This window comes from Scyliorhinus canicula, chromosome 27 (genome assembly GCF_902713615.1).
Source record: "Scyliorhinus canicula chromosome 27, sScyCan1.1, whole genome shotgun sequence".
NCBI lineage: Eukaryota > Metazoa > Chordata > Chondrichthyes > Carcharhiniformes > Scyliorhinidae > Scyliorhinus > Scyliorhinus canicula.
In genome coordinates, this window is record NC_052172.1 from 369,641 (window position 1) to 394,864 (window position 25,224).

General features: G+C 46.4%; 4 protein-coding genes and 1 long non-coding RNA gene across 15 annotated transcripts in view; 2 read left to right on the forward strand and 3 right to left on the reverse strand.

The window, feature by feature from the left end:
- Positions 1–25,224, reverse strand: part of LOC119957747 (late histone H2B.L4-like) — a 39,900-nt gene that overhangs the window by 7,235 nt on the left and 7,441 nt on the right. For 2 of the 11 annotated variants that reach the window (XR_005458904.1, XM_038785837.1), the window contains exons 1-2: positions 7,405–7,619; positions 7,225–7,295 (exon numbers count right to left, since the gene is read on the reverse strand). The gene's annotated coding sequence lies outside the window, so the exon portion shown is untranslated. Of the gene's footprint in view, positions 1–7,224; positions 7,304–7,404; positions 7,620–25,224 lie in introns of those variants that run through there. The other 9 variants (XR_005458903.1, XM_038785835.1, XR_005458902.1 and 6 more) reach the window with 6 other exon arrangements.
- LOC119957763 (histone H4) lies at positions 15,016–15,488 on the forward strand. Its single transcript, XM_038785854.1, has one exon. The coding sequence runs from the start codon at positions 15,120–15,122 to the stop codon at positions 15,429–15,431; it is 312 nt and encodes a 103-aa protein (XP_038641782.1). The 5' UTR covers positions 15,016–15,119; the 3' UTR covers positions 15,432–15,488.
- Positions 15,928–16,447, reverse strand: LOC119957731 (late histone H2A.L3-like). Its single transcript, XM_038785813.1, has one exon. It carries the CDS (start codon positions 16,378–16,380, stop codon positions 15,943–15,945), a length of 438 nt encoding a protein of 145 aa, XP_038641741.1. The 5' UTR covers positions 16,381–16,447; the 3' UTR covers positions 15,928–15,942.
- Positions 17,315–17,859, reverse strand: LOC119957742 (late histone H2B.L4-like). Its single transcript, XM_038785828.1, has one exon. The coding sequence runs from the start codon at positions 17,808–17,810 to the stop codon at positions 17,424–17,426; it is 387 nt and encodes a 128-aa protein (XP_038641756.1). The 5' UTR covers positions 17,811–17,859; the 3' UTR covers positions 17,315–17,423.
- On the forward strand, positions 17,879–20,249 carry LOC119957771. Its single transcript, XR_005458921.1, has 2 exons — positions 17,879–18,714; positions 19,922–20,249. It is a non-coding gene; the product is annotated as an uncharacterized LOC119957771 (long non-coding RNA).

A 25,224-nucleotide genomic window follows, 5' to 3' on the forward strand; every position in this document is an offset into this window, starting at 1 on the left:
GTGTGTGTGTGAGAGAGTGGGTGGTGTGTGTGAGAGAGAGTGGGTGTGTGTGTGTGAGAGAGAGTGGGTGTGTGTGTGAGAGAGAGTGGGTGTGTGTGTGTGAGAGAGAGAGTGGGTGTGTGTGTGTGAGAGAGAGTGGGTGTGTGTGTGTGTGAGAGAGAGAGTGGGTGTGTGTGTGTGAGAGAGAGAGTGGGTGTGTGTGTGTGAGAGAGAGAGTGGGTGTGTGTGTGTGTGAGAGAGTGGGTGTGTGTGTGTGTGTGAGAGAGAGAGTGTGTGTGTGAGACAGAGTCGGAGTGTGTGAGGGAGTGGACGCGTGTGGGTGTGAGAATGGGTGGGTGTGTGTGAGAGAGTGGGTGGGTGTGTGTGAGAGAGTGTGTGTCTGTGAGAGAGAGAGTGGGTGTCTGTGAGAGAGAGAGTGGGTGTCTGTGTGTGTGAGAGAGAGTGGGTGTGTGAGAGAGAGTGGGTGTGTGTGAGAGAGAGATGGAGTGGATGTGTGTGAGAGAGTGGATGTGTGTGAGAGAGTGGGTGTGTCTGTGTGTGTGTGAGAGAGTGGGTGTGTCTGTGTGTGTGTGAGAGAGTGGATGTGTGTGAGAGAGTGGGTGTCTGTGTGAGAGAGAGAGAGAGAGTGGGTGTGTGTGAGAGAGTGGACGTGTGTGAGAGAGTGGGAGTGGGTATGTGAGAGAGAGAGAGTGGGTATGTGAGAGAGAGAGAGTGGGTGTGTGTGAGAGAGTGGACGTGTGTGAGAGAGTGGGAGTGGGTGTGTGTGAGAGAGAGAGAGGGAATGGGTGTTTGTGAGTTAGAGTGGGCGCGCGCGAGAGAGAGTGGGCGCGCGCGAGAGAGAGAGTGGGCGCGCGCGCGAGAGAGTGGGCGCGCGCGCGAGAGAGTGGGCGCGCGCGAGAGAGAGTGGGCGCGCGCGAGAGAGAGTGGGCGCGCGCGAGAGAGAGTGGGCGCGCGCGAGAGAGAGTGGGTGCGCGCGAGAGAGAGTGGGCGCGCGCGAGAGAGAGTGGGTGTGCATGAGAGAGAGTGGGTGTGTGTGAGAGTGTGAGCGAGTGAGCTTATGTGTATTTAACCCTCATTGTCTCTTTGATATATAACAGATATTTTGCTGTTGATGCTCAGTTACTGGTGTGTGTGTGTGAGAGAGTGCGTTTTACCATCACAGTCTCTGTGATATATGATGCATATTTTTCCACTTCCTGCTCAATAACTGAAGTGTGAGAGTGGCGAGAGTGTGTTTTACCCTCACTGTCTCACTGCGATGTATAATGCATAATTTACTGCTCAGTTACTGGTATGTGTGTGAATGAGATAGTGTACAAGTGTGTGTGAGAGAGAATAAAATCAGTACATCAGTAACTGAGCAGAAAGCACAAGAATATTCATTATATATCACAGAGAGACAGTGAGGTTACTATACACACTCATTGATCGAGAGTCCCAAAAGATGTGCTGTTAGGTAATTTGGACATTCTGAATTCTCCCTCCCTGTACCCAAACAGGCGCCAGAATGTGGTGACTAGGGGATTTTCACAGGAACTTCATTGCAGTGTTAATGTAAGCCTGCTTGTGACAATAGAGATTATTATAAGATAGAGTCACAGTGTCTATCTATGACTCTATGTGTGTGTGTTAACCTCACTGTCTGTCACTGATAACATAATGAATATTTTACTGCTTACTGTTCAGTTACTGGTGTGTGGGTCTGTGAGTGAGAGTGTGTGAGTATATTAGTGAGTAGTGGGTGTGTGTGTGTTTATTCTTACTGTTCAGTTACTGGCGTGTGAGAGAGAGTGTGTGCGCGTTTTACCCTTAATGTCTCTCCATGATATATATCACATATTTGACTGCTTACTGCTCAGTTACTGGTGTGTGAGAGTGAATGGGAGTGTGTTAGACAGAGAGTGAGAGAGAGGAGAGAGAGAAAGTTGATATTTAATGATTATTGTACTTCTCAGTTACTGGTGTGTGCATGAGTGTGCGTTTGACCCTCAATATCTCTTGTGATATGGAACACATATTTTACTGTTTACTGCTCATTTACTGGTCAGTGAGAGTCTGTGAATGAGTTTTATGCTCAGTGTTTCTATGACAGATAACATATTTTACTGCTCAGGTATTGTTGGCTGAATGTGTTAGAGAGTGAGTGAGTGAGTTTGGCTGTCAGTTTTACCCTCACTGTCTTTGATATACAACACATATTTTAGTGATCGCTTCTGTTACTGGTGTGTGCATGTGTATGAGAGATTGTGTATGTGTGAGAGTGTGTGTGTATTTTCCCTCACTGTCTCACTTTGATATATAACACATATTTTTCCCTTACTGGTATGTGTGTGAGTTTTACCCTCACTATGTATCTGTGATAGCCATGATGTGGAGATGCCGGCGTTGGACTGGGGTGAGCACAGTAAGAAGTCTTACAAAACCAGGTTAAAGTCCAACAGGTTTGTTTCAAACACGAGCTTTCGGAGCACCTGAAGAAGGAGCCGTGCTCCGAAAGCTCGTGTTTGAAACAAACCTGTTGGACTTTAACCTGGTGTTGTAAGACTTCTTACTGTATCTGTGATAGATAACACATATTTAACTGCTTACTGCTCTGTGACTGGAATGTATGTGAGTGAGAGTGATTGAGTGCACGTGAGAGTTTGTGAGTGTGTGTGTGTGAGAGAGAGAGAGAGAGAGTCTGTGAGTGTGTGAGAGAGAGTCTGTGAGTGTGTGAGAGAGAGTCTGTGAGTGTGTGAGAGAGTCTGTGAGTGTGTGAGAGAGTCTGTGAGTGTGTGAGAGAGTCTGTGAGTGTGTGAGAGAGTCTGAGAGTGTGTCAGAGAGAGAGAGTCTGTGATTGTGTGAGAGAGTCTGAGTGTGTGAGAGAGAGTCTGTGAGTGTGTGAGAGGGAGTTTGTGAGTGTGTGAGAGAGTCTGTGAGTGTGTCAGAGAGAGAGAGTCTGTGAGTGTGTCAGAGAGAGAGAGTCTGTGAGTGTGTGAGAGAGTCTGTGAGTGTGTGTGAGAGAGAGAGTCTGTGTGTCAGAGAGAGAGAGTCTGTGAATGTGTCAGAGAGAGAGAGTCTGTGAGTGTGTCAGAGAGAGAGAGTCTGTGAGTGTGTCAGAGAGAGAGAGTCTGTGATTGTGTGAGAGAGTCTGTGAGTGTGTGAGAGAGAGTCTGTGAGTGTGTATGAGAGAGGGAACATCTGTGTGTGAGAAAGAGTGTGTGTGTGACAGTGTGCGAGTGTGTGCTTTTCTGTGATATATAACAAATATTTTACAGCTTACTGCTCAGTTAATGGTGTGTATGTGTGGGAGAGTGTGGGAGTGAGATAGTGTGTGTGAGAGGGAGGGAGTGTGAGTGAGATTTTTGACCTCCCTCTCTCTATCATATGGACACACATTTTACAGCATACTGCTCAGTTAATGGTGTGTGTGAGTGTCAGTGTGTGTGAGAGAGATTGAGTGTAAGTTTTATCCTCACTGTCTCTCTGTGACATAGTACACATATTTTACTGCTTGTGGGTCAATTGCTGGTGTGAGAGAGTATGTGTGAGAGAATGTATGAATGTGTGAGAGGTGTGTGTGTCAGAGAAAGTGAGTGAGTGAGTGCATGTGTGTGAGGGAGAGTCTGTGAGTATGTGTGAGGGATGGTGAGTGTGTGTGGGAGCAATAGGGTGAAAAGTGGATGTGCTGCTGATGGGCAGCAGGGTGGAACAGCGCCAGAGACCCAGGTTTGATTCCGACCTCAGGCGACAGTCTGTGCGGAGTTTGTACATTCTTCCCGTGTCTGTTAGGGTTTCCTCCGGGTGCTCCAGTTTCCTCCCACAGTCCAAAAAATGGTGGAATTGATATGCTCAACTATCCCTTGGTGGGGTTACAAGGAGAAGGTGGGAGATTGGTCTTGGGTAGCATGCTCATTCAAAAGGTCAATGCAGACTCGATGGGTTGAATGGCCTCCTTCTGCACTGTAGGGTTTCTATGAGAGAGTGTGTGAGAGAGAGTGTGTGTCTGTGTGTTTGCGCGTGCTTTACCCTCACTATTTCTCTGCGATATATAACAAATATTTTACTGCTTACTTCTCAGTGAAATGTGAGACAGTGTTTGAGAGACGGCGTGAGTATGTGTTTTACCCTCACTGTCTCTCTATGATGTATAACACATTTTACAGCTTACTGCTCAGTTACTGCTGTGTGACTGTCTGAGTGAGAGAGTGCGAGTGAGAGAGTGAGTGCATGTTTTACCCTCACTGTATCTCTGTGGTATATCTACCATATTTAATTGATTACTGCTCAGTGACTGGTGTGTGTGTGAGAGAGGGAGAGTGTGTGTGTGTGAGAGAGTGTGAGTGAGTGAGTATTAACCTCACAGTCTCTCTCTGATACATAATTAATATATTATTGATCAGTTATTGATTTGTGAGTATGTGTGGGAGAGACAGTGCTTGGGTGTCTGTGAGAGGGTGTATATGAGACAGAGTGTGAGTGAGTGTGTATAAACCTCACTGTTACTCTGTGCTATATAGGACATATATTTTACTGCTCAATGCTCAGTTATTGCTGTGAGAGTGAGTGTGTTTCACCCTCAGACTTTGATATAAAATTCATATTTAGTGCTTACTACTAAGTTACTAAGCGCTTACTAAGAGTGAGCATGTGCATGAGAAAATGTGAGTGTATGTTTTACCCTCACTGTCTCTCTGTGATAGATAATGTATATTGACTGCGTACTGTGAGAGAGAATGTGTGAGTCTGTTTTACCTTCACTGTCTGTATATGATATATGTCATATTTTACTGCCTCCTGTGCAGTTGTTGGTGTCTGAATGTGTGAGAGTGTGTTTTCCACTGTAGCGGTCTGTCTCTGTTTTGGGTCAAGTGTTATGAAAAAAATAATTTCATTCTGTAACTCTCTGTCTCTGTTCTGTATGCTTGCATTTGTAGCTCTCTATCCCGGTTATGGGATTCTGCATTTAATCTCGATCTATTCACCTCTCTGATATGTGATTTTATTGTGTTTTCTGTACTTGTAAATATCTGTTTTGTGAGTTAATGGTGAACATTCTGTTCAGTCTTGATCTTCCATTATTACTTTTAGTGACAACCTAGAAATGTTAAATGATCTATTTCCATGTCTGTTTCATGAAAATGACACTGTACTATTATATCTGAGATTGTGAGAGATATTTGGATTGGAATTTAATATTTTGTTTTGGGAGGTGTTTTGGTAGAAGTTTATGATTAATTCGGCACTTTTCAATCAGCTGTACTATCCGACCTGTTACGTGTACCAAAGGTTCACAATTTGTGAGATGAAAGGATGGCCTTACATAGAACATAGAACACTACAGCGCAGTACGGGCCCTTCGGCCCTCGATGTTGCGCCGACCTGTGAAACCATCTGAAGCCGATCTGACCTACACTATTCCATTTTCATCCATATGTCTATCCAGTGACCACTTAAATGCCCTTAAAGTTGGCGAGTCTGCTACTGTTGCAGGCAGGGCGTTCCACACCCCTACTACTCTCTGAGTAAACAAACTGCCTCTGACATCTGTCCTATATCTACTATATCTACTACCCCTCAATTTAAAGCTATGTCCCCTCGTGTTGGTCATCACTATCTGAGGAAAAAGACTCTCACTGTCCACCCTATCTAACCCTCTGACTATCTTATATGTCTCTATTAAGTCACCTCTCAGCCTTCTCCTCTCTAACGAAAACAACCTCAATTCCCTGAGCCTTTCCTCGTAAGACCTTCCCTCCATACCAGGCAACATCCTAGTAAATCTCCTCTGAACCCTTTCCAAAGCTTCCACATCCTTCCTATAATGTGGTGACCAGAACTGCACGCAGTACTCCAGGTGCGGCCACACCAGAGTTATGTACAGCTGCAGCATGACATTGTGGTTCCGAAACTCAATCCCCCTACTTATAAAGGCTAGCACACCATATGCCTTCTTAACAGCCCTATTAACCTGGGTGGCAACTTTCAGGGATTTATGTACCTGGATGCCGAGATCTCTCTGTTCATCTACACTACCAAGAATCTTGCCATTAGCCCAGTACTCTGCATTCCTGTTACTCCTTCCAAAGTGAACCACCTCACACTTTTCCGCATTAAACTCCATCTGCCACCTCTCAGCCCAGCTCTGCAGCTTATCTATGTCCCTCTGTATCCTATAACATCCTTCAGCACTATCCACAACTCCACCGACCTTCGTGTCATCTGCAAATTTACTAACCCATCCTTCTACACCCTCTTCCAGGTCATTTATAAAAATGACAAACAGCAGTGGCCCCAAAACAGATCCTTGCGGTACACCACTAGTAACTGAACTCCAGGATGAACATTTGCCATCAACCACCACCCTCTGTCTTCTTTCAGCTAGCCAATTACTGATCCAAACCGCTAAATCACCTTCAATTCCATACTTCCTTATTTTCTGCAATAGCCTACCGTGGGGAACCTTATCAAACGCCTTACTGAAATCCATATACACCACATCAACAGCTTTACCCTGATCCACCTGTTTGGTCACCTTCTCAAAAAACTCAATAAGGTTTGTGAGGCATGACCTACCCTTCACAAAACCGTGTTGAGTATCGCTAATCAACTTGTTCTTTTCAAGATGATTATAAACCCTATCTCTTATAACCTTTTTCCAACATTTTACCCACAACTGAAGTAAGGCTCACAGGTCTATAATTACCAGGGTTGTCTCTACTCCCCTTCTTGAACCAGGGGACAACATTTGCTATCCTCCAGTCTTCCGGCACTATTCCTGTCGACAATCTGGTAATTGTCCTTTTGTAGAACTATTTAAATGTATAATTTTTCTGTTAATGCCATATTCAAGTGCTTTGCTTCTGATATATTATAAATGAAGAAAGTTACAAAATAGTGCATATGGATCCTTGCACATTGATTGCTGAATCTATAGCCTAATTAATACTATACTGATTACTTAACAGATGAAACACTGTTATCAAAAGTTGATCCAACATTCCATGAGAGAGTAGGGGTGAATTGTGGAAAATTATCCCGCCTGTCCTCTCATGTATCTGTAAATAATATTTACATTTTCTCCAGAGGTCCAGATTTACTTGAATTTCTTCAATTGGATAATGAGATTGGACATGTTTATCTGGGAGTTGAGCTCAATGTAAGTGTGACTGCTTCTGTTCCCTGTGACGGTGGAGCTGATGTTGTGTCTGTGTCTCTGCAATGTTGGATTAATATTGTACTTACTGTCAGTTAGAAGGAGACGGCGGCACATTCATGTTGCTGAGGAATCATCATCTTGGAACTCATCTCTTCATCTGTGGAACTAGGGGGAATAAAACATATCTCTTGTAAATCAGGGTCAGATGAGGCCAATGATAGATCAATCAATTCTTTCAATTAATAATCAGTAAAAATAGAAAATACTGTGCAAATCCTGCCCCAGAATCAGACAATAAGCCAGGCCCAGAAAGAGCTCTCCCTTCCCCCCGCTCACTCCAAGTCCCGGAACAAGATGGGGCTCCCGCCTCTTGCAAACAGCCCCCGATTCTCCCTGAACTCCCCCCGAGTCAGTAATGATCTCTGAGCCTCTTTGCTCACACTCCCAAATGGATGGGCTGCTGCAATGAGAACGCGGTTTCCTCGCTGGAGGGGCTGCGCATGCGCTCTTACTCAGTGACGACTAGCAGGGGGCGGGGCTAAACCGGACATGCGCAGATCCCCGCAGCAATTCCGCATTGAGAATCAATGGGAATATTCCCCATTTCACTGTCATCACATTTGGAGCAAAACCTCCGATAGAGCCCGTGTTGGGGGGGACTGTGTGTGTGTGGGTGCAAGTGGCCCTGCGCCCCAGGGCTCAACCAATCACCTTTGTAGCTGTGTGTTTGTCCCAATGAGATATTCAATTTGCAGCCATTGCCTGCAGCTTGTTTGTTATTACACTGCCATTCAGCCCCTCAAACTCACACTTTCTGCAAACTAACATTTCACCAACTGGCTACATTTTTCACAGAAGCATACAATTTATTTTCAAAAATATACATCATTTCTAAAATCCCTTGAAACAAACATTGTCAAACATTTCAAATTGTCATCACAATAATATCGTATCGTACAATAATATTTACATTTTCTCCAGAGGTCCAGATTTACTTGAATTGAATAATTGGATAATGAGGACATTACACACCATAAGACCATAAGACATAGAAGTGGAAGTAAGGACATTCGGCCCATCGAGTCCACTCCGCCATTCAATCATGGCTGATGGGCATTTCAACTCCACCTACCAGCATTCTCCCCGTAGCCCTTAATTCCTCGCGACATCAAGAATTTATCTATCTCTGCCTTGAAGCCATTTAGCGTCCCGGCCTCCACTGCACTCCGCGGCAATGAATTCCACAGGCCCACCACTCTCTGGCTGAAGAAATGTCTCCGCATTTCTGTTCTGAATTTACCCCCTCTAATTCTAAGGCTGTGCCCACGGGTCCTCGTCTCCTCGCCTAACGGAAACAGTTTCTTTGCGTCCACCCTTTCTAAGCCATGTATTATCTTGTAAGTTTCTATTAGATCTCTCCTTAACCTTCTAAACTCCAATGAATACAATCCCAGGATCCTCAGCCGTTCATCATATGTTAGACCCGCCATTCCAGGGATCATCCGTGTGAATCTCCGCTGGACACGCTCCAGTGCCAGTATGTCCTTCCTGAGATGTGGGGCCCAAAACTGGACACAGTACTCCAAATGGGGCCTAACCAGAGCCTTATAAAGGCTCAGTAGCACATCGCTGCTTTTATATTCCAACCCTCTTGAGATAAATGACAACATTGCATTCGCTTTCTTAATCACAGAATCAACCTGCATGTTTACCTTTAGGGTATCCTCGACTAGCACTCCCAGATCCCTTTGTACTTTGGCATTATGAATTTTCTCACCGTTTAGAAAGTAGTCTATGCTTGGATTCTTTTTTCCAAAGTGCAAGACCTCACATTTTCTCACGTTGAATTGCATCAGCCATTTCCTGCACCACTCTCCCAAACTGTCTAGATCCTTCTGCAGCCTCCCCACTTCCTCAGCACTACCTGCCTGACCACCTAACTTCGTATCATCGGCAAACTTCGCTAGAATGCCCCCAGTCCCTTCATCCAGATCATTAATATATATGGTGAACAGCTGCGGCCCCAACACTGAACCCTGTGGGACACCGCTGGTCACCGGCTGCCATTCCGAAAAAGAACCTTTTATCCCAACTCTCTGCCTTCTGTCAGACAGCTAATCCTCAACCCATGCCAGTAGCTCACCTCGAACACCATGGGCCCTCACCTTACTCAGCAGCCTCCTGTGTGGCACCTTATCAAAGGCCTTTTGGAAATCCAGATAGACCACGTCCACTGGGTTTCCCTGGTCTAACCTACTTGTCACCTCCTCAAAGAATTCTAACAGGTTTGTCAGGCACGACCTCCCCTTACTAAATCCATGTTGACTTGTTCTAATCCGACCCTGCTCTTCCAAGAATTTAGAAATCTCATCCTTAACGATCGATTCTAGAATTTTACAAACAACCGAGGTTAGGCTAATTGGCCTATAATTTTCCATCTTTTGTCTTGATCCTTTCTTGAACAAGGGGGTTACAACAGCGATCTTCCAATCGTCCGGGACTTTCCCTGACTCCAGTGATATTCCAGTAATATTCACATTACTATTCTTCTCCAAATATTTACATTGGTCATGTTCCACCCTGTGAAGCTTCAATAATTTTAAACATTCAGTGTTAATCACACAGGCCGAGGGGGTTTACCTGGTTACCAGCCCCTCTTTAGTATTAATCATACAGACCGGGGAATTTACACAGTTACCAGCCCCTCTTTAGTGTTTATCACACAGACCGGAAGGTTTTACTCAGGTTACCAGCCGCTCTTTAATCTCAACCACACAGATCTGAGGGTTTTACAGTTAGCAGCCACTCTTTCATGTTAATCACACAGACCGGGTTTGTTTACACAGTTACCAGCCCCTCTTTAGTGTTAATCATAGAAACCAGAAGGCACAGGAGCTGAATTAGGCCACACGGCCCATCGAGTCTGCTCCACCATTCAATCATGGCTAATATTTTCTCATTCCCATTCTCCAGCCTTCTACCCATTACCCCTGAGCCCCTTATTAATCAAGAACCTAGTTATCTTGGTCTTAAAGACACTCAGTGATTTGGCCTCCACAGATTCACCACCCTCTGGCTGAAGAGATTCCTCCTCCTCATCTATGTTTTAAATTGATAGTCTGAGATGGTGTCCTCTGGTTCTAGTTTTTCCTACAAGTGGAAACACCCTCTCCATGTCCTCTCTATCCAGGCCTCGCAGCATCCTGTAAGTTTCAAAAAGATCCCCCCTCGTCCTTCTAAACTCAAACGAGTATAGACCCAGAGTTCCCAAACGTTCTTCGTACAAGTTCTTCATTCCAGGGATCATTCTTGTGAACCACCTCGGGGCGGGGACAAAGTTACCAGCCCCTCTTTAGTGTGAAGCAGGGGCTGCTTTAGCACAGGTCTAAAGAACTGGCTTTTAAAGCAGACCAAGGCAGGCCAGCAGCATGGTTCAATTCCCGTACCAGCCTTCCCGAACAGGCGCTGGAATGTGGTGACTGGAGCTATTCACAGTGACTTCATTTGAAGCCGACTTGTGACGTTAAGCGATTTTCATTTTCATTCATCACGCAGACCGGTATGTTTAACATGGAACATACAGTGCGGAAGGAGGCCAATTGGCCCACAGAGTCTGCATCGACACGCTTAAGCCTTCACTTCAAACTTATCCCCTTAACCCAATTACCTCTCCCAAAACGTTTTAAGCACTAGGGGCAATTGAGCATGGCCAAACCACCTACGTCGCACGTCTTTGGACTTTGGGAGGAAACCAGAACACCCGGAGGAAACCCACGCAGACACGGGGAGAATCTGCAGACTCTGCACAGACAGTGACCCAACGGGGAATCGAACCTGAAACCCTGGCGCTGTGCCTCAGGGTTTTACTCAATTACCAGCCCCTCTTTAGTGTTAATCACTCAGACCTGGGGTGGGGGGGGGTTCACATAATTACCAGCCCCTCTTTTGTGTTAATCACACATGTGGAGATGCCGTCATTGGACTGGGGTGAGCACAGTAAGAAGTCTTATAACACCAGGTTAAAGTCCAACAGGTTTGTTTCAAACACAAGCTTTCGGAGCACTGCTCCTTCCTAAGGTGAATGGAGAGGTATGTTCCAGAAACATTTATCTAGACAAAGTCAGAGATGCTGGACAATGCTTGGAATGCGAGCATTTGCAGGTAATCAAATCATTACAGATCCAGAAATAGGGGGTGAAAGGCGTGTGAATTGTCTCAAGCCAGGAAAGCTGGTAGGATTTTGCAAGTCCAGGCCAGATGGTGGGGGGTGAATGTAATGCGACATGAATCCCAGATCCCGGTTGAGGCCGCACTCATGCGTGCGGAACTTAGCTATAAGTTTTTGCTCGGCAATTCTACGTTGTCGCGAGTCCTGAAGACCGCCTTGGAGAATGCTTACCCGGAGATCAGAGGCTGAATGCCCTTGACTGCTGAAGTGTTCCCTGACTGGAAGGGAACATTCCTGCCTGGTGATTGTCGCACGTTGCCCGTTCATTCATTGTCATAGTGTCCGCATGGTCTCGCCAATGTACCACGCTTCGGGACATCCTTTCCTGCAGCGTATGAGGTAGATGACACTGGTTGAGTCGCACGAGTATGTGCCGCGTACCTGGTGGGTGGTGTGACCACGTGTAATGGTGCTATCCATGTCGATGATCTGGCATGTCTTGCAAAGATTGCCCTGGCAGGGTTGTGTGGTGTCGTGGTCGCTGTTCGGAAGGCTGGGTAATTTGCTGCAAACAATGGTTTGTTTGAGGTTGTGTGGTTGTTTGAAGGCAAGTAGTGGGTGTGTGGAGATGACCTTGGCAAGATGTTCATCTTCATTGATGATGTGTTGAAGGCTGCGAAGAAGATGTCGTTGTTTCTCCGCCCCAGGAAAGTACTGGACGATGAAGGGTACTCTGTCAGTTGTGTCCCGTGTTTGTCTTCTGAGGAGGTCGGTGCGTTTATTTCCTGTGGCGCGTTGGAACTGTCGATCGATGAGTCGAGCGCCATATCCCGTTCATACCTCTCCATTCACCTGAGGAAGGAGCAGTGCTCCAAAAGCTCGTGTTTGAAACAAACCTGTTGTACGCTAATCACACAGACCGGGGTTTTTTTACACAGTTACCAGCGCCTCTTTAGTGTTAATTACACAGACCAGGGGTTTTACCCACTTACCAGCCCCTCTGTGTACATTTGCTGGAAGAACTTACACAGTGGCCTTTCCCCATTGAGCCTTGGTGCCGGGTACCCCAAACCTGAGTGCGTCCCTCAGCATATCTTCCCGGACATTGGAATGTGCCGGTCTGCAACACTCAGTCAAGGACAATTCTTTATCGTGGAAGTTCAACAGGTTTCGGGCAGATCAAAGAGAGTCTTACACAGATTTTATGATCCTCCAGCAGCAGGTGATGTTTGTCGCATCGTGTGTCCCTGGGAATAGACTGTTGAGCACAGGGTCCTGTGTCACAGAGCTGCTCGGGATTAACCTGGACAAATACCACTGCATCTCTCAAACAAATGACAATACAGCACAGGAGCAGGACCTTCGGCCCTCCAAACCTGTACCGGTCATGATACCAACCTTTGCCAAAACCCTCAGCACTTCCTTGTGCCGTATCCCTCTATACCCATCCTATCCATGTGTTTGTCAAGATGTCTTTTGACCGCCATAATGTATCTGCTTCTACAACCTCCCCTGGCAACGCAGTCCTTGCTCTTCACACTGTCTGAGTAACAAAACCTGCCTCGCACATCCTCTGTAAGCTTTTCTCTGAGCACCTTAAATCTATGCCCCCTGGTGACTGACCCCCCCCCCCCACCCTGGGAAAGATTGCCTGCCCAATCACTCCATCCATGCCCCTCAGAATTTTGTCAGCCTTTATCAGATCACACCTCAAACTCCGTCTTTCTAATGAAAACAGTCTGGTCTATTCAGCCTCTCCATATAGCTCCAGACCAGACAACAGCCTGATAAATCTCCACTGCATCCTCTCCAAAGCCTCCACATCCTTCTGGTAGTGTGGCAACCTGAATTGTGCACAATGTTCCAAGTGTGTCCTTACCAAGGTTCTATACAGCTGCAGCATGACTTGTCAGTTTTTATAGTTGATGCTCCGTCCAACGAAAGCAGGCATTCTGTATGTTTTCTTGACTACCTTGTACACTTCAGCTGCCACCTTCAAGGATCTGTGGACCTGCGAATCTGAACTCTCCGACTTTCTACATTCCTCAGTTTTGCCATTTACGATATATTTTCCCTCTATGTTAAATCGACCAAAATGCATTCCCTCCCATTGGTCCAGATTAATCTACATTTGCTATTGTTCTGCCCAAATCTCCATCCAATGCATGTCCTGCTGTATCCTCTAACAATCCTCAACACTCTCTGCCACTCCACCAACCTTGTTGATGTCCATGAACTTTCTCTCTTCAGATCTTCTTTGGAAAGGCACATTCCACATGGAGGTGAGTAATCACATGGAGCAGTCAGTTTGAGGGCAGTGTGAGACGGTGTTGAGACTTTGGGTGCATGAAGGATATGACGGGGAGGGCCCTTCTCACCACCATCCAAGCTGGGTCTTGCTGCTTGTTTGAAAGTTCTGGTGATGAGATGATCTGCCAGATGCCTCTGACAGTCTGCTCAGGGGAACCATCTGACATGATCCACCATCTCCTTTACCCTAAGGGCCTCGAAGACATTACGTGCAGACTACTGCTTGATTGCCTTGTGTCCAAACCTGTTTTCCTGAACAAATGTTTCCCTGAGGGACAGGTGTTACGACATGGTCCTAGGACCAGAGCATCCAGCGGCAACGAAGCCAGATCCATCCTTCGTAACACCCGGGACAGATAGAACCTCAGTACGTAGTGACACTTGGTGTTTGTGTACTGGGGGCCCACGCACAGCTGGATGTAGCCACACACACAGGTGGACAGCAAAGTGAGGACGGCCTTGGGTATGTTTGTCCCTCACTTATCCAGAGATCTGTATATGCTGTCCCTTCTGTTTGTATATTTTGTATATGGGTCCCTGTGATCTACAAATTAACTTGATGATGGCTCAGGTGACTGCTGCGCGCAGGACTGGGGAATGGGCCAGACCTGCGCCATGTCCAGCAACACCGAGATCTTTCCCATATAATTACTACAGTAATTATGCAGCACGGTAGCATGGTGGTTAGCATAAATGCTTCACAGCTCCAGGGTCCCAGGTTCGATTCCCGGCTGGGTCACTGTCTGTGTGGAGTCTGCACGTCCTCCCCGTGTGTGCGTGGGTTTCCTCCGGGTGCTCCGGTTTCCTCCCACAGTCCAAAGATGTGCGGGTTAGGTGGATTGGCCATGCTAAATTGCCCGTAGTGTCCTAAAAAGTAAGGTTAAGGGGGGGTTGTTGGGTTACGGGTATAGGGTGGATACATGGGTTTGAGTAGGGTGATCATTGCTCGGCACAACATCGAGGGCCGAAGGGCCTGTTCTGTGCTGTACTGTTCTATGTTCTACAGTGCAGAAGGAGGCCATTCAGTCCATCGAGTCCACAGCGACTCTCTGAAAGAGCAACCCTACTCAGGCCCACTCCCTCGCAACTCCATCTATCATCCACACCCTTAGACACAAAGGGTTAATTTAGCACAGCCAATCCACCTAACCTGCGAATCTTTACTGCGTGAGGAAACCCACAGAGACACAGAATGTCAGGGTCAGAGTGAACCCGGGTCCCTGGCGCTGTGAGGCAGTAGTGCTGACCACTGTGCAGCCCATCATGTTGCAGATTGTCCGTGTTGTTAAGCGCGCTCTGTTCACTTCTGTTTGGAATATAAAATGTGGGTTGGAGCAGGCAGGAGGCGGAGCTGGATGATCAAAGACATTTCACTGCTCTGCCTGTCACTCAGTCTGCTCCCCGCCTCTCTCTCTTTCTCAGTCAGGTCGGGGCGGGCTGTATAATAAAGGAAAGTGCAGCAGCTCGTCTCTCATTCAGCAGCGATTTGACTGAAGAAGCATCATGTCTGGCAGAGGGAAAGGAGGCAAAGGACTGGGCAAAGGCGGAGCAAAGCGGCACCGCAAAGTGCTTCGTGATAACATCCAGGGCATCACCAAACCAGCAATCCGCCGCCTGGCTCGCCGTGGCGGGGTCAAGCGCATCTCGGGTTTGATCTATGAGGAGACTCGCGGGGTGCTGAAGGTTTTCCTGGAGAATGTGATCAGGGACGCCGTCACCTACACTGAACACGCCAAGCGCAAAACGGTCACCGCCATGGATGTGGTTTACGCTCTCAAACGCCAGGGCCGCACGCTCTATGGATTCGGCGGCTGAGAAACTCCATTTGACATTTTGAACAAAACCCAAAGGCTCTTTTAAGAGCCGCCCAAACCCTCACATTGAGAGCACTGACCTTAGAATGGCAGCAGAATAACGCATCGAGTGCAAAGTGTCGCGTTATAATAGGAAATGTTTCCTGTCTTTGATTTCTCTTTTCACGGCGATATGAACGTGCTGCAGAGTGAAACACAAAACCTTTCTCCGCAGTCAGCCCTGTAACCGCACAGAGTGAGCACTGACATTGTAATGAGAGCGGGAATGAATTCTGAAACCCCGCAAACCCATTGCACATAAAATGGACAGTTTCAGAAAGTCAGCCCGCTAGAAACTGCCGCCCTCCGGTAAATACCGACAACACAGGGGAAAGCTCTCATTCCAGCCTGAAGCCTCAGGGAAATTCTCACAAACACGGCACTAAGCGGATCCAGAACAGGTCACCCTTTTTCAGATAAAGTGAGTGGCTCTGAAAAGAGCCTTTGGGTTATTAGATTAAAGAATGGTCGCTTCACTTCTTGCCGGAGCTGGCACTGGCTTTCTTGGGCAGCAGCACGGCCTGGATATTAGGCAGCACCCCACCCTGAGCGATGGTCACCCCTCCCAGCAGCTTGTTGAGCTCCTCGTCGTTGCGGACGGCCAGCTGCAGGTGTCTGGGGATGATGCGGGTCTTCTTGTTGTCCCGGGCCGCGTTCCCGGCCAGCTCGAGGATTTCAGCGGTCAGATACTCGAGCACAGCAGCCAGATAGACCGGGGCTCCGGCACCCACACGCTGGGCATAGTTACCCTTTCTCAGGTGCCTGTGAACACGGCCCACCGGGAACTGCAGTCCAGCCCGGGAGGAGCGAGACTTGGCCTTGGCCCGAACTTTACCGCTGGTCTTTCCTCTTCCAGACATTGTCACAATCTCACAAACACTTTCACACAGAATGAGGGAAACCGCCCACATTCACTTCTCTTATAGCTTCAGGAGGAATGGCGGTGCACACATTGCTGATTGGTTATCTGAACAACATTGTGGAGCCGGCTACAAAGTGACCAATCAGATATCTGTTTGAAGCACCAATCAGGAGAACCCACGGTGTTGAGGGCGGAAAGTTTGGGCGGCAAATGTTCAGATTCCAACCGAATATTTATTTCAAATCTTAAATGGGCGCGAAAAGATATAACAGATAAAATTGAATAAAAAATGTGACTAAATAATTTGAGTATAAGATTGTTGGATTCTCTCTCTTTCCCGCGTCTAGTTTCCCATTATCTGTCAGTTTCTGATTTTGTCTCTGGAACTGACAACAAACCCGAAATAAATTAAACCAAAATAATGCGGATGCAGCAAATGTGAATTAAAGAGAAAATGCTGGATCAACTCAGCGTGTCTGGTATCATCTGTGGAGAGAAACGTTTAGGATCTGTAGAAGGGGAACTGACTCCACACGTTTAGTCTGGCTCTTGTTTAAAACGCTCTCAGCCGCCGACAGTGTCTAATTCACAGCCATCTGCAAATATAATAACAGTTATTCATATTGTAGATTGCTGCCGCTTCCTCAGTGTTAAAAGTGGAGTGATCAGTTTGGAGCTAGTGTCAGTATTGAAATGGAGTTTACCCACACCACCGGGGTGCTCTCGATCATTGAGTGTGAACATGAACATAAATGGAAAGGGAGTAATTTGGGAGACTTAACACAAATGCTACGGGAGGTATTGGAGTTCTGTTCTCTCTCCAAATCCAGCCACAGCAGCCGAATACGAAGCGGCGACCGAGCATCACTAAATGATGGGATTTAATAAACAACGTACGAAGATCGACATGACGATAACTCGGCATTATACAGGATGTTGTTGTAGTGAAACACTATTTAAACGGATCTGGATATTCATAATAGAAATAAACGGATAATTTAATGTATGATGGTTTGGCTGCTTTACAGAAGTTGTGGGTGGCTCTTAAAAGAGCCGTTGTGTTTGGGGTGGTTTTCAGTCCATTGTGCAGTGTTACTTGGAGCTGGTGTACTTGGTCACCGCCTTTGTCCCTTCCGACACGGCGTGCTTGGCCAGTTCCCCGGGCAGCAGCAGGCGCACGGCGGTCTGGATCTCCCGGGAGCTGATGGTGCTGCGCTTGTTGTAATGGGCCAGGCGGGAAGCCTCACCCGCGATACGCTCGAAAATATCGCTGACGAATGAGTTCATGATGCTCATGGCCTTGGAGGAGATGCCGGTGTCGGGATGAACCTGCTTCATCACTTTGTAGATGTAGATGGAGTAACTCTCCTTCCTCGACCTTCGCCGCTTCTTGCCGCCCTTTACTGCCGGTTTCTTAATGACTTTCTTGGCTCCCTTCTTGGCAGCTGCTTTCGATGTTGGTTTCTTCTCGTCAGCCATCTTCAGTTTCACCCAGAAATAAAGCAAACCCCTTCCGAGCGCTGATTAAATAGACAGAGCCTCACATCTATGCTAATGAGGAATGGGGAAAGGAATGATTGTGATTGGACAATGTGAAAATGAGACCAGCCAGTTATGTTCTGTTTATTTTATTGGATATCTGAACAGACCAATCAGATTTAGGATTTTCCACCAATCAGTAACCTCCTTACGACAAACAGCAAATGCATTTCAGAAAGAATGTCTCCAGTTCAAGTTTGTCAGTTACTCACTTTGATACAGTGTGTGAGTGTGGGATTTTCGCACTCTCTGATACAGTGTGAGGGTCTGGGATTTACTCACTCTCTGTTGCAGTGTGTGAGTATGGAATTTACTGACACTCTGATACAGTGTGTGAGTGTCGGGGTGAACCGGCATTCTAATCTGTGATTGGAGATATTAATCTAGTATTTCATTTCTACTAGCTTCATGTCAATTTTATTTTGCGTGCCATTATTTGGTGACTATCTTATTCTATTTTTGTCATATTCGTACCGTAGTAAATGCTGGCTGCACTTTTAATTTGTCAATTTATTATGTGTGAATTTGGGTTTACCTGTATTTCCAATGTAGAAGGAAACACCTTACACTTTATCTGTAATTTGTGGACAGTGAATGGGATCACTGCAAACCCATTACAGTCTCATATGAGTTTGTTTTGCTCATTTACTATTGAGCTGTCAGTTTCCAGTTTGTGAATCAGTAATTTCTGCTGTACAGCTGTCTCATTGTCTATTTTCTCTCCACAGGTTAGTTCTGCCATGGATGGAAAGTCGTTTTTCTCCTGTACCTGTTAAATACGGGAAGTGAATGTGTATTAAGGGCAGCACGGTAGCATTGTGAGAGCTACAATCCCGGGTTTCAGGTTCGATTCCCGGCTTCGGTCACTGTCTGTGCGGAGTCTGCACATCCTCCCCGTGTGTGTGTGGGTTTCCTCTGTGTGCTACGGTTTCCTCCCACAGTCCAAAGATGTGCAGGTTAGGGGGATTGGCCATGCTAAATTGTCCTTCGTGTCCAAAATTGCCCTTAATGTTGGGTAGGGTTACTGGGTTATGGGGATAGGGTGGAGGTGTGGACCTTGGGTAGGGTGTTCTTTACAGGAGCCGGTGCGGACTCGATGGGCCGAATAGCCTCCTTCGGCACTGTAAATTCTAAGTCTCTGTCAGTTTCCTTTATGTAACAAGGCGTTTTAATCTTCACTTTTCTGTTCCCAATGTCAGAATGGTGGTTCTGTGCATGTGTCAGTTACTGCAACACAATGGAGGTTTACTTGATGCCTGTTCTTTACTCTGCTAATTGAATGTGGAATTTACTCTGAATATTTCAGTCAGGGAATGTGGATGTTGTGATAACTCAGTATCTGCATCTGTTTTTGAATGTTTGTTTTATTTACCCTATCAGTTACTGGGATGCAACTGTGGGGTTTTTGTGTGTTTGCATGTTTATTGTTGGTGTGTTCTTTGTTGTGCCCTTGTTCTATCGATGTAGCTTCGGCAGACAGGCTACGAAGGTGAAAGAAGGCAGTCCACAGCCACTTTAAACACAGCTATTAGGAAGTTACTTTTTGATAATGCCCACATTCAAACAACATATATACTAAAACCAATAGTGGTCTGTATATGAAATTTGTTTATCCAGTATCGGTTCACCACTGGGCCACAGGGGCTGGTTTAGCTCACAAGGCTAATTCGCTGGCTTTTAAAGCAGGCCAGCAGCACGTTTCGATTCCCGTACCAGCCTCCCCGGACAGGCGCCGGAATGTGGCGACTAGGGGCTTTTCACAGTAACTTCATTGAAGCCTACTCGTGACAATAAGCGATTTTCATTTTCACAATGTCAGTATCCAAGTCATTCTGCATCTATTATTCGCTGCAAATGAATTGTTCTGGTTTTTGTTTTCGATTCACCATTCTCTGATTCAGAATGTGCGTTTTGCACTAATCCATAATCCCCTACATTCCTGTCGGGATCTGTCATTTTCTGGAATCTCGATATGGATATGATTCTTTGTAAGACTGTCTCTGAAAGCAATGCAACCATGTGACTCATACTGCAAATTCTTGTTTCCTCAGGTGCACTGGAGTGAAATTTCTCACATAACTGTCAATATCAGTCCAAAGATGCGCAGGTTGGGTGGATTAGCCATGATAAATTGCCCTTGGTGTCCAAACTTCCATGATAAAACTAGGACAAAAGTTCGGCACAACATCTTGGGCCAAAGGGGCTGTTCTGTGCTGTATTTCTCTCTCTCTATCATATGTTTTTTTTTCTTTGTGAATATGTAATTGATTCTTTACCTGACAATCTGCGAGAGTATAGGATTGACTGTTAATTGTAAAGCTGGTGCTTTAATGTTCATGTGATTAATTCTGTGTTTAAATTAAAGTTTGTTTTAATATATTGGTCAGTGTCATCACTCCTGGGGACAAATTTCCTTTCCTCACAGTTTTACAAATTGAAAAAAAATGTTTGCAGTTTGTCGTCCGGTGTCCTAACAAAAGTTAGGGTGTGATCCGATACACTAACAATGGCTCATTGTGAGGATGCCACGGAAAGTGAGTGTGAGTTTGACATTTCATCAGCAGTCTTCATTCTTTGTCAAATATCTCTGTGCCGTATTTATCCTGTATGTATCAGTCTCCGGTACAGTATGTCATTACTGTTTCCCTTCTTGATCTGTCATAGATGGTACGGTGCAGGAAAGTAGGATTTTCACAGCAACATCCTCTCTGATACCTATATCTTTTAAGAAAGTTGATTGTCGTTCTTCTAACTACAATTGTATTAGGTCCAACTTCCCATAAGTGAGCCGAGACTGTATATGTCACTGTCTATTGTACTCTGTTTCCCAGAGTTTCTGATACATAGATTCTGGGTTTGTGCTGCAACCTTATGTTTCTGCAAAGGGTAGATATTAATCTCTATTTCTTTAAATAGATTAATGGAAGCATGTTTATACTCATAAAGCTGTCAGTATGTGGTATATCTGTCCCGCTATTAACTGAGAATGTCCACTGCTGCCATGTGAGTGTTGTTTTCACTCTGTATATTCCAGTGAATTGGAACATTGTGTTATATCGTGCATCTATCACAGTTTTCAGTGTGGCTCTATGTGTTAAGATGTTCACCTCAGTCTCTCATAGCTCAGTATCTTATTCTGTTTTATCGACTCATTTGAGTTCCTGCAAAGATTAAAGTAAACTATTCCATCTTTTTAAATTTCTGATTCATTAAGACATCGTTTTCTCTACTCCTATCCATTCTGATGTGACAAAATTGAATAATTGTGCACTTTTCTGTCACAAGTATATGAATATATTGTCTGCGTCTTTTGGTTTCTGAAAAGTAATTGTCACGTTTTAAATTTATTACAAGTGTGTTTTTGGTAAGCGAATATGGATTATGATCTGCACCTCCTCTTTTCAGGTATGTGATGTCACCTTCATGTTTATTCTGTATATTTGAGTTGTACATCGAGTTTATTCTGTACATTTGAGCTGTACGTTGAGTTAATGTACAATTTTTAATTTACAAATTGAAAAAGATGTTTGCTTTTTCTTGTCCGGTATCGAAAAAAAAGTTGGGGTGTGGTCCGATACACAAACAACAGCTCATTGCGAGGTTGCCACTGATAGTGAGTGTGAATTTGACATTTCATCAGCAGTTTTCATTCTTTGCCAAAACTTCGGTGCCAGATTTATCCTGTATGTATCAGTCTCCGGTACTTTGAGAATCTATGTGAATATTCCCCATTTCACTGTCATCAAATATAGAGCGAAATCTCCGATAGAGCCAGTGTTGGGGGGGGGGGGGGTGGGTCTGTGTGTGGCCCTGGGGTGCAAGTGGCCCTGCGCCCCAGGGGTCATCCAATCACCTTTGTAGCTGTGTGTTTGTCCCAATGAGATATTCAATTTGCAGTCATTGTCTGCAGCTTGTTTGTTATTACACTGTCACTCAGCCACTGAAACTCACACTTTCTGCAAACTAACATTTCACTGATTCACTTCATTATCACCCATTTCCAATTTCAAAGTGAATTCGATTTGTACAATCAACTGCTTTACTTACTGATCTAATTTTGCACACACTCCTGGTTTAGCATATTCCTAGTTTTCTCACTCTCCTGGTTTCCACAGCCCCTGGTTTATACATTTGCCTGGTTTAACACACACCCCTGCTCACACACTCTGGTTCTTCACACACACGGCTATTTGTTATCATATCCGGGAATTAAATACTGTGCTGTTTTACACACTACCCCTGGTTCGCTCATCCCCTGGTTCACTCACTCCCCTGGTTCACTCACTCCCCTGGTTCACTCACTCCCCTGTAATAGAATTACATAAACTGTGAGTCTGTACAGTCAGGAATGTGTGTACAACCAATGGATTGGGCAATGCCATGGGTGCAAGTGTGTTAACAAGGACAGTGTGAAAAAGTAAGTGATTGTGCAAGCTGGGTGTCTGTGAACCGGGATTGTGTAAAACCTATAAAGTGTGTAAGTCGGGCAGTGTGCCAACCCAGTGATTGTACAACACACCTGGTATTACAGCCTCAAATTTTAGGTGTGTGTGAGTAAAACCAGACGTATAAGAATGTTTAAGAGAGGATTGTGAAAACCTGACAATTACACAATATGAGTGTGTGTTTTTGTTGAAATGTGTAAACTTGCAGAGTTTGTAAAAGCAGGGGAGTGTGTAAAGCCAAGCATAACAGAGGAGTGGGTAAACATGGGGAGTGTGTTAACTATTGGAAATGTGTAAACCGGTGTCGTGTGTGGAACAGGGGAGTGTATTGAGCAGATGAGTGGGTTAACCAGGATAATGTGTAAACCATAGGACTGTGTAAAACAAGGAGAGTGTGCAAAACAAGGGGAATATGGAAACCTGTGAATGTGTGAAATGAGGGGAATTGGGAAAATGAGTTATGAGTCTAAACAGAGGGGGGCTGAGTTCAGAGGGGGTAGCACACACGTGGAGGCTCTCCACTACAATCAAAAACACCTTCAAGTGCAACAATTGAAATATTTTGGAAAATTCAGAACTTGGCATAAGGAGGCACTTACCAGAGTACAGGGGAAGAGAAAAAAAAGGTCTATTGGGTGAGCAACTAAGGAATTGTAAGTGAAGACACAGTGCCAGCATAGTGGGCGGCTCCTCCACTGGTGCCGGCAGTTCGGGCTGATCAAAGGAGAACTCTGTCTTTTTGGAGGTGTGTTTTGCTCCTCTTCTTTTCTCCTCCCGTGGGTCTTTACTTCTCTCTGTCTCGTTGGGTCTCTCTCCCCTTGGTCCCTTTTGTCTCTCTCTCTGTTTTCCTTCTTGTTTGAATTGTGGGCCTCTCTCCATTTCTCGGGGTTTTGTTCACCTTCTCTCTCTCCGGGGCTGGGGTGATTGACGACTGCATCGTGGGTGGTCTCCTGCGCAGGTCCCGGCACTTCGGGCTTCTCAGCCCGATCGGAGCAGAACTCCATTTTATTTTCTCCTCATTGGTTTTTTATTTTTAAACACGAGGAACTGAAATAGGGAAGGACACAGACTCTGAATTTATCAGGACATTGGGGCTGACCTGGCCATGTGCAGAGCTGGATTTAACAGGGCCAGAGCAGCGCTGTACGAAAGCGGCGTACACTTAAGAATGTTATATCCAGCCAAGCTCTGTGTCACATACCAGGGCAAAAAATATTGTTTTTAAGGCCCCAACTGAAGCAGATACGTTTGTCACAGACTGCGGGCTGGGGCCGTGACCACAGGAGAGGCGGGAGGGGTCCAGGCAAAAGCAGCGCATTGGCAAACCAACAATTGGGGAGGGGAGGGGGAGAAAAGAACCTCACCCCTCCTCCACCCCCCACAACACAACTGACTGACGAAGAGGCGGGAGATGGTGCCCCTATACGTGCAGACAAGGGCAAAAGGCGGAGGACCAAGTGTCGGGCATGATGTGGAAAGAACATAGAGAAACCACAGAGATTGGGTGGGAGGACAGCGGGACAGTAACTCCCGGGAGGAGGGTCACCACACTAACGGGAGAGCTAACGCCGGGAACATGCAGCAGATAGAGGAAGCGGCTGTCTTCCAACTGGGGGGGGGGGGGGGGGGGCAGTGCCTGGCAGTGGGAGTGGGAACAAACAGCAGGGACGGAGAAGTATAGGGGAAAAAGAGCTCGGGGAAAGGGGACAGAGGGGGAGGGAAAGGGAAAGGAGATGGGAGAGGGGGGACGGGAAAGGGGAGGTGATATGAAAAGGGACCTCAAAACCTGGAATGTCAAGGGACTTATAGGCCCAGTGAAAAGATCCAGAGTCTTCACCCACCGAAGAAACATGAGAGCCGACATAGTCGTCCTCCAAGAGACACACCTGAGAGAGCAGGACCGGCTGTGGCTAAGGAAGGGCTGGGTGGGACAGACTTACCATTCCTGCCATGGGACGAGGGCCTGAGGGGTAGTGATTCTGTTAAAGAACAGGACTATGTTTAAGGTGACGATGACGGTAACGGACCCAGGGGGATGGTACGTCATGGTTGGACGGCGCACCGATAGTACTGTCAACGTGAACACTCTCAACTGGAGAACGCAAAATTCATTAACAAGACAAAGGCAGAAATCCCCTACATAGCGACACACCGACTGATCATGGTGGGGGGGGGGGGGGGGTGGGCGGACTATAACTGTGTACAGGACACATGGACAGACAGCTCAAACCCCGGAACGGGGAAGACCTTGAACATGGCGAAGGAACCCGGTCGCTTCATGGGGCAGATGGGGGCGGTGGGAGGTTCACCCACCCAGGGCAGCAGGATTTCTCCTTGTTCTCACCAGTCCACAACATATACTTGAGGAGTCACTTCTTTCTGGTTGGAAAATCGGTGCTCCCAGAGCTGGTCAAGGCGGAGTCTCCGTAATCGTAATCTCAGAACATGCTCCACATTATATGGATGTGAGGTTGGAGATGGGCAGTACTCAATGCCCCACATAGAGGTTGGGCGCTGCCCGACTGGCCAACATGGCTTTCAGCGAGAGGGTATCACAGGCCATAGCGGAGTATACGACAAACAACCAAAATGGGGAGGTCTCAGCCTCCGTGTCTGGGAGGAGCTAAAGGCCATGATTGGAGGGGAAACTATTGCCTTTAAAGCACAAAGGGAGAGAGGAGAGAGTGGCTAGGCAACACTCAGCCCCAACAATAGAGCTCTTGGCAGAGAGGGAAAAGCAACAAATGGACTTTGACCTGCTCTCCACGAGTAAAGCAGTGCACCAACTCCACCAAGCACGGGGAACCCTATACAAAGACGGGGACAAAGCCAGCCGCCTGTTGCACACCAGCAGAGAAGGCCAGCTGAGCAGCCAACAGAAAGATTGTGCAAATTTGGGACAGCAGAGG